We start from the raw sequence: 9,181 nt of genomic DNA on the forward strand, positions 1-9,181 counted from the left end.
TGAGGAGAAACACCTCGTAGAGCTCCAGTGAGGCAGAGAGCATCTCTCAACTTAGTGAGAGCGATCAAATGACCACCGGCCAGCCTTAATGGGAGAGAAGCTGCTTCTTCAACCGGTCTAATTGTTCAGCCGGAGACAAAAGACGGGACAGGATGCTGATCAATAAATATAAGTGTGAACTTCAGAAGATGAAGCTAAAGCCTGAATACAGTGGAGCAAGAAAAGGAGCTCGTTGGGTTTATTCTGCAGACGCATGTTGAGTTTGTTACGTGGTTAAAGATTAATTTTGTAGCTTTTGTAATGAGGAGGATTGTGACTTCAATATCAGAGAATATTTGAGTTTTTTTAAACCTTATTTTTCTAGTTTTAGAATTCAGTGTTAAAACATTTCCATCCGTCTCTCCAACCTTTCACCAAACACACACTCCTCTTTAAAGTATTCAAACACACTGGAAACATCAATGGACAGAAACGTCACACACACACTCACACACACACAATTTCTGACATACTGGGCCCTGGCCTCTGGCATTTACACACTCCAGATCAAACAAACACACACACACACACACACACAGAGACACAAACAAGATCAAACAAACCAAACAGTGGACAGAGGAGTGGATTCAAAGAGGATGGAGAGAAGGAAATGAAAGCAGAAGGAGAAGAAGGAAGAGAAGGAGAAGGAGGAAGAGAAGGAGGGGAAGAAGGATAAGGAGGAGAAAGGGAGGGAAGAAGAAAAAGAAGAGATTATCTGGAGTAGTTACCCTCGGAGGAGCTTGAAGAGCATGCAGCCTAAAGAGAACCAGTCAGCGCTGCTGTCGTAGGCCGTCCCCTTCTGAAGAACCTCTGGAGCCATGTAGCCGTGAGTTCCCCTGAGACACACAAACACTCATTACTGCTTTACAGTAACTCTCCGTGCAGTCGTTCACCCGGGATTAATATCAGAGGAGGCGGTGGGTGAAGATGTAATAACAGTTATGGTTGTTCTGGGAGGTCGTTTAGATTCTGGTAAATTAAAGGAGCTGCTGAGGAGAAACACAACGATGCTGCAGGAGAAACACGTGACCGTCACCACCAGCAGGCTCACTCATTCTTTATATTATTTAGTTTTTATTATTATTGTTCTTTTTAAAGTGGCAACAGAAAACTTTCCCCCGTTAGCGTTCCATCACCGCAAGAAAACGTGTTCTTTGTCTCGATTATCAAACGGAAACGAGCCATAGATGTTTGTTTCTGGCTGCTAGTGTTAGTGCATGCTAGCCAACATAGCTAGCGTTAGCTCGGATAGCTATCAATAGCAACATGGCTAACATTAGCAGCAAGAAACTTTTGTGTCAGAAACAATCACAGATGTTTGTTTTTGGCTGCTAGTGTTAGCGTTAGCTTGCACAGCTATCAATAGCATCATGGCTAACATTAGCAGCCAGAAACAATCACAGATGTTTGTGTCCTGGCTGCTAGTTTACAGCTTCCCCCTCCTTCCTTCCTGGTTTGTTTTCTGGTTTGAGCAGAGTTTAGTTTAGTCTACTAAACTAAATAACATCTATTAGTAAAGAGACTTTCTCCAAAATAAAAGCGTCATTCAGACACACTTCATAGTCTCTTTTAATTTGAAAAGCTACTGAAGGGTTGAGCTGACCTGACAGATCGATCATTAAGTCAGTGAGCTCACACCTTGAACGTAAAAGTAATGAAAGCGTTCTGATCCACATTCAAGAGGAAACATGTTAAATTATTCATATCAGTTTCACATCAATCAACTCAGAGTGCTGCTCAGCTTTACTTTGGAAGGAAGTGTTGCAAACAGATTGTAGCGCTCTTGATTATTAATGCAGTAGCTTCTAATATCCCATCAGAGAGACAGCTCTCCTCACAGTGATGTCATCTAATGTGTGTGGAGATGTTATTAGCTGATGAATCAGATATGTTTGGCAACACTGTTTCATCCAAGTGGAAGTTTGAATCATTTCTTATACTTTTGAGGACAAAACTGTGATAAAACTGAATTATACTGGTTTATTCTCCATTAATAGTCTCATTTCTTCTTCACATAAACACAATTCAAATGATTAGGAAATAAAATATTGTATTTTTATTGACTAACACAAATCTAGTAATTCATTAGTTTTAATGACATATAATAATGTGCTTAGAGCTCGTGTTATGAAGTTAAACAGCTCATAATTCATCTCTAATATCTGTTTTATATTCATGTGAAAACATCTCCTTCAAACTACTGGATTTATTCTAGTTTATCACCAAAACTACATTTTACAGATGACCTGTGAACACATCATGATAACGTTATAATGTACCTTCAGCCAGTACTCATGTTCACTGAGCAGAGCCTGAAGGCATCATCATGTAACTGAAGTGAACCTCCGTTGGTTAGCCGTTAGCGGTGCTGCTAACGTTACTAGCTCTCCTCTGATTGGTTGTTTACAATGAAACATGATCAGAGACTAGAAACACATGTTCTACTGAGTCAGTACAACTTTATTTACACTCTGATGGTTGACGGTAAACTGTGAGGGGGTCAGTACGGATCACGGACAAGATGTCAGACATTAGCGCTCTGGACGGGAGTTTAAACAGTGAGCAGCAGACTAATATTTAACATCAGTCCAGCTGTTGACTCAGATACTTACACACTGGCGTGAGGTTTCTTCTTGGAGAAGTCACAGGCCAGACCGAGGTCTGAGATACGAACATGACCGTGTTCATCCAACAGGATATTAGCTGGCTGGAAGGAGTGAGAGAGAGGGAGGGAGAGAGAGAGACAGAGAAAGAAGGAGAGAGAGAGACAGAGAGGGAGGGAGAGAGAGAGACAGAGAGGGAGGGAGAGAGGGAGAGAGAGACAGAGAAAGAAGGAGAGAGAAACAGAGAGGGAGGGAGAGAGACAGACAGAGAGAGGGAGAGAGACAGAGAGAGGGAGAGAGACAGAGAGAGAGACAGAGAGGGAGGGAGAGAGACAGACAGAGAGAGAGAGAGAGAGAGAGAGAGAGAGAGAGAGAGAGAGAGAGAGAGAGAGACAGAGAAAGAAGGAGAGAGAAACAGAGAGGGAGGGAGACAGACAGAGAGAGAGAGGGAGAGAGACAGAGAAAGAAGGAGAGAGAAACAGAGAGGGAGGGAGAGAGACAGACAGAGAGAGGGAGAGAGACAGAGAGAGAGACAGAGAGGGAGGGAGAGAGACAGACAGAGAGAGGGAGAGAGAGAGAAAGAAGGAGAGACAGACAGAGAGAGGGAGAGAGACAGACAGAGAGAGGGAGAGAGACAGAGAGAGGGAGAGAGACAGAGAGAGAGACAGAGAGACAGAGAGAGAGACAGAGAGAGAGGGAGAGAGACAGAGAGAGAGACAGAGAGGGAGGGAGAGAGACAGACAGAGAGAGAGAGGGAGAGGGAGAGAGAGACGGAGCGAGAGAGAGAGATATTGATGGAGGATAGAAGAGATAAAATCAGAGGATGTTAGAGATTTCATTAATTCACAACTTAAGTTCTAATTTCCATTTGACGAGTAGAGAAACTCTCGTGGACACAGACAGTAGAAGAAGAACCTCCTGTCCTGGTTATCCTCTTCTCCCCTCACAGTATTATCTGCATTGGTCTGCTCTGTTTATTGAAGCCCTAAAACTGCTCCCTGACTTCCACAGAAATATGTCTGTTATTATGGCAACCAGTCCAAACAGGGGAGCCGGAGGAGAAGCAGAGGAGCTGAACACAGAGCATCTGTGTGGAGGTGTGACGGAGGTTCAGGGTTTGTTCCAGGCTGCCAGAATAAGATTCATTACGTCCCAATATACAGTACAGCAAATACCAGCATTTTACAGTATGCAAGCCAGCCTATTCCTACCCACAATCCTTTGCACTGCAGAAATATGAGCAAGAGGGTCAGAGTCCAAAGTTATGAGGAAGTAGAATGTCCAAGTTGAATGCTTCCTGCATGCAGAAGTATGTAGTTTGTAAAGGTAAAAAGAATGTGATTTCCTTCTATAATTATCTAATAAATAATCTGAATATTAAACTTTCTTATGAAGGCGACATGCTTTGATTCATCAATAGGATAAAACAGACGTCATTCTATATTCTTCTTCTTGTCAACATGTCATTAAAAGAGCCAAACCAACATCACGTCGGTCCGTCTCTCAATACCGTCTGACTTCCTGTTTGTGACTCTCAGCTCCGAGCACATTGGTTCCTACTGAAGACGTCAATCTTTAAAAAACACAAATATATAGTTTCCTTTGTTTGTAAAAAAGCTGCTCGCTGTAGTTTTTTTAATCAAACAAACAGGAAGGATTGGTGCATTTGTTGGGGGTCTGTTTTCAGCGGCGGATTAATGCCCATTTGGAGCTCTAGTGAATATTTAAATCTGCACTTATAATATATATTTTTAATTGACAATATATCAAATGTGTCACGTGAAACTCATCATCTGACTACTTGTAGCCTCTGTCATCTCGTAGTTTTGGTTTTTATGGTCATCAACTTCACTGTCTGCTGTAAAAAGGCCTCCGCCTCATTTCACACATCGAAACAAGAATACTTCAAGACGAGGGAACAGGAAGTGAATAAAATGCTGACTCATTTCTGCAGCACGTTATGGCAGAGAGGAGAAAGACACGCACACATAATACACTCACACACACACAATAAAACTTTAAATGGTCTGGAACCAGAGAGTCTACCTTGAGGTCCCTGTAGACCACGAAGCGGTTGTGCATGTGCTCCAGACCCAGGATGATCTCAGCCGCGTAGAAACGCATCTCCTTCTCACTGAACACGCCGTGCTGAGACAGGTGGTAGTGTAGGTCGCCGCCTGAACACACACACACACACACACACACACACACACAGAGAGTGAGTCAGTGTGACCTCATAAAACCTCATGCTTGAATCAATATCAATCAATAAGAGGTGGCTATTGTCTCGGAGGGGGGGGGGGGGGGGACTGAGGAGGTGGATTGTTTGTGAGTAGGCTACCGACCCTTAAGAGGAAGTACAGGACCATGAGGGGTGAGGAAGTACAGGACCATGAGGGGTCAGCCTACCGTTCATAAGGTCCAGGATGAAGCAGAGCTTGTCGGGGGTGTGGAAGGCGTACGTCATGCACACGATGAACGGGCAGTCCTGCAGAGAGTCAGAACCGGATCATTAAGTGGACCTGATACTCACACACTTCACTTGTATAATAAAACCACTGGTGTCATTAATAATAATACTCATGCAGATCAGAGTGAGTGTGATGCTAAGCTAGCAGCTGCTAACCAGGTGAATGAGTGTAACTGATTAACTAAAGGAACTCACCCCAGTGCTGACTAACGACAGCATGATTCTCTCGTTGAGCGCTAGAGTCTCCCCCTGCTTCATCTTGATCCTCTTCTTGTCCAGACACTTCATGGCGTACCTGACGTTCAGACCACAAGCACCACAGATCAGCACAGGCTCAGCGTGACCCCTGACCTTTACGTTTATTATACATTCTGCTTCCTCACATCTTGCCCGTGTCGGCCTTCCTGCAGCCGTACACCTCTCCGAAGCCTCCTCTGCCGATGATCCGATGCACGCTGAAGTCGTTCATGGTCAGCTGAGGACAGACAGACGGAAGCACAGGGAGGCGTCTTTGAGAGGGAGTCACACCAATACGGACATTAACCGTCAAACTCACACACACCATACACGATGGACCGAAACCGTGGCGTCTGTTTGAAGTTAAATAAGTTAGATTAAGTGTAAAATTATATATATATATATATATATATATATGTATGTGTGTGCACTGACGGTCAAGACCTCTGGTCTGGACCAAATGAACCAGACTAGTGGCTCTAAAGTGACTTTTAAAGCTTGTACTCACGTGGATGTTTAGCTCCACGTTCTTCCACTGGCAAAAACGAGTAAATTTGTCACTGAAGGGAAGAAGAAGAAGAGAAGCACACAGAGCGAGAGAGAGAGAGAGGGTTAACAGTCTGAGTTGACTGTTGGAGGTGAGGAAATGATGAAGCTGCTCTTCCTCTCCGGTCTCACCTCTCGATGAACTTCTGGAAGAGCTTCCCTCTCAAGCTGTCGCAGATCTCCACGATGTACGGCTGCAGAGAGACACAAGCAGGTTCTCTCAGTAACGTCGTGATTATACGCCACCGTGTCCTCCGTGCATCGCTGTGGCTTCTTTTAAAGCTTCTGTCGACTTCCTTTTGTCTGCCGTTTAAAGTGAATTCACTTCTCAGAACATTTTGACAAGTGGGCTCATAAGACGCCTCTTTGGTTTCCAGCTGAACATGAAGTGAGAGCAACACTTTGAGGGAATATGTATTCACTTATGATCATTATGATCCACAATGAGAGCCATGCTGGAGTCAGGAGGAGAGGAACTGTTGAGCAGATTCACTGAGCTCAGAGGAAACTAATTGATGCTTCTCTCTCAACGTTTCATTAGAATCTGAGAGTCTGGAGTTTAAAAACAATGTTGACAGAAAACCAGAATATATGCTACAAGAACAGAGCTGTATGACAGAAAAGATACCAACAGGAAATGTGACACTTTAATGAAGTACAGACAGAATACGGTTGAGTTCTCTCATAGAGTATAATATAGAAGTACAATAACGCTCTTTATTTATGGGGAAAGATGTGCACACATCAACGAGGGATCAAAACAAACTGAAGTTAAGTTTGTTTCGAGTTGTGAGCTTGAACAGACAACACTGAATTAGTTTTGTATTATTGATGTATTTAAATAGATGTTCTGTAGGTATTGGGATTGTATGAGGTACTTATACACAGTCAGTGTATTACTACACGGGGAGCTGAAGCTGTTATCTTTCTCTCTTCAAAGACACCAGACTCCATTCACTGAAACACTGATTCTACCTCAGAACACAGGAGCTGCTGCCTCATCTGGTAGTGTGTGTGTGTGTGTGCGCGTGTGTGATTCACACAACAACACTAACACATCAATCAATAAAGCGTTCACGTAAACTGATGTAGATTCTTTTAGGAGTCTAAAATACGTCCACAGCAGAACATTACTCTGCTGTTACTCCCGTCTGTTTCTACAAACTTCACTTCCATTCATTTATTCATAAAACTCACAAATCTACTCGAGACATTCTGAGAAAGGTCATAAAGTCCAGGGTAAGAATAAGGCCGACAAAGGCTGTGTGTGTGTGTGTGTGTGTGTGTGTGTGAGAGAGAGTAATTCACACCCTCAAATGTGTTGAAGGTGTGAAGTCTCTAATGTTTTAATTATTCATCATCAGTCACTGCTGACCTGGAGGTTTCATTTACCTCTTCAAGTGTTTGATTTTCAGAAAACATTTGTTTGTGTCACCAGAACATCCTGAATGTAAACGCTATTTTCTGTATTTCCCAGAGTTCATAGCAGTGCAGAGTGGTTTTACCTGGAACAGAGTCGGGGGAACCTGTTTCTTTGTTAAGTGACTCTGCACATGGTCCACTGCTTTCTTAGAAAACGGCTGAAACAGAGAGGACCAAATAAAAGAAGGGTTATTAAAAAAGAATGAAATAAAAAGCAGCTGTTCCAGTATTTAGTTTTATGTGACGATACGAGACCTCAGGGTGACACGACCAGGAAGGTCCCAACTAGGGACCGGTCTGTCTGATGAAATGTTGATTCTTTTCTTAATTAATTGTCTTTTTTTTCTCACAATATAATTAAAAAGAACAGATAAGAGTATTGATAAGAGTACTAGTATCCATAAAATACTAACAATACTCATCCCTACTGTCCCCTGACTCTGGTTTCAAGAAAGAAATGTATTTATTGTGTCATTAGATATTAAAAAGTCCCGTTCGAGTGTCCTCGTCCGTATTGAGGAGTGAAGGAGACTTGGTCCTCACGTGTGAACACGACAGCAGCTCCTTCATGATGTAGCCGTCGTAAATCTGCCGACTGCGGCTCAACCTCTCCTCCTCTGAGTCCAGCTTCTCGTAGTCCTTAATCTGAGACCAGAGACACACGAGGTCATCGGAGGAAACAACAAACAAACAAATACTTCCCAAATACTTCCGGAATTACGAAGCCTTAATCTCCCGTCTAATCCCCGCTGGACGCTTTGGACTCACTTCTTCGTAGAACTTGAGCTGTGGCACGGCCTCGTCGATCTCGTTCATACAGAAGTCTTTGAAGAGGAGGAAACCTGGAGAAACGGAACGTATAAAGATATAGAACATAAATATCATCACTGAGCAGGAAGACGCAGAAAGACAGCTGTGCTTATTAAAGCCTCCACATTCAGAATATTAATATGTTACAATAATACAGAGAACATAAAATGAATATGCATGAGATATGACCACGTGAAATATAATTGACAAATATTTGTTGGTGTGAAACATCTCAACTTTTGAACGGGTTGTTATGATATTCAAGGTCCCCAGAGGATGAATCCTTCAGACTGAGACAGCGAGCTGTAGATCTCACTCAAAAAGCTCGTCAAGTAAAACGTATAAATCAGAACAAGAAGCAGAGAGAAAGATGCGTTCATGACTCCACAGGAGGAGATGTTCAAATCTAAAATGTGTCCTCTGTTGATTCAGTTTACTGCTCATCGTCTCATGTAGCGAGGAGTGAAGGAGTGAACAAGAGTGACTTGCTCTGTGACGGGATGCATTACTGTTTATACACATATGTTGGGATCTGACTATATGGTTTCGACATGTGCTGTGGAACAGAGAGAGTCAGGCCTTCCCTTTTGCAAGCAAAGGTTTCATCCTGATTGTAGTTTGAGCACCAAACCCCCAGCTCTGAAGAAATTCACATTAGGGTGTGAGTTTCCTCCCCGAAATGCAACACTGCTTTCATTGGACGAGAGCAGGGATGCCGAGGCGGGACCTCCGGTAAGACGACCCTGCTCCCCCAAAAACTATATGCGTTCCTGAAGTTACCTGAAAGCAGCGCTGCAATCTAGTTGGCCGAGAGCCAAGACACCCCAGGACCCCTGTGGTTCAGCCACTGTTCTACAAAACTACCTGCAACCCCCACCTCAATGCTTTTTCCCTTCGACCTCCGTCGAGCTAGGGAGCACACCAACGTTGTTTCCCTTTTCAACCAAATCCTAGGTCTAACAGTTTATATTCGCTGGCGGAATTCACCAAACTGTCTATTTTATCTGTGTTCGTATCCACGAAGCGAACCCCTTTATTCCTGCAGAAGTGAAGA

General features: G+C 43.4%; 1 protein-coding gene across 1 annotated transcript in view; it reads right to left on the minus strand.

The window, feature by feature from the left end:
• The window catches only part of grk3 (G protein-coupled receptor kinase 3), a 55,792-nt gene that overhangs the window by 12,982 nt on the left and 33,629 nt on the right, over nt 1–9,181 (minus strand). The window contains exons 3-13 of the mRNA XM_031878065.1: nt 8,086–8,159; nt 7,861–7,962; nt 7,401–7,475; nt 6,028–6,089; nt 5,858–5,909; nt 5,496–5,587; nt 5,308–5,407; nt 5,052–5,130; nt 4,689–4,819; nt 2,652–2,746; nt 768–875 (exon numbers count right to left, since the gene is read on the minus strand). Coding sequence (XP_031733925.1) covers nt 768–875; nt 2,652–2,746; nt 4,689–4,819; nt 5,052–5,130; nt 5,308–5,407; nt 5,496–5,587; nt 5,858–5,909; nt 6,028–6,089; nt 7,401–7,475; nt 7,861–7,962; nt 8,086–8,159 — 970 coding nt within the window. The remainder of the gene's footprint in view (nt 1–767; nt 876–2,651; nt 2,747–4,688; nt 4,820–5,051; nt 5,131–5,307; nt 5,408–5,495; nt 5,588–5,857; nt 5,910–6,027; nt 6,090–7,400; nt 7,476–7,860; nt 7,963–8,085; nt 8,160–9,181) is intronic.

Source organism: Anarrhichthys ocellatus, unplaced genomic scaffold, assembly GCF_004355925.1.
Source record: "Anarrhichthys ocellatus isolate YVR2014 unplaced genomic scaffold, GSC_Weel_1.0 scaffold160, whole genome shotgun sequence".
Lineage (NCBI taxonomy): Eukaryota > Metazoa > Chordata > Actinopteri > Perciformes > Anarhichadidae > Anarrhichthys > Anarrhichthys ocellatus.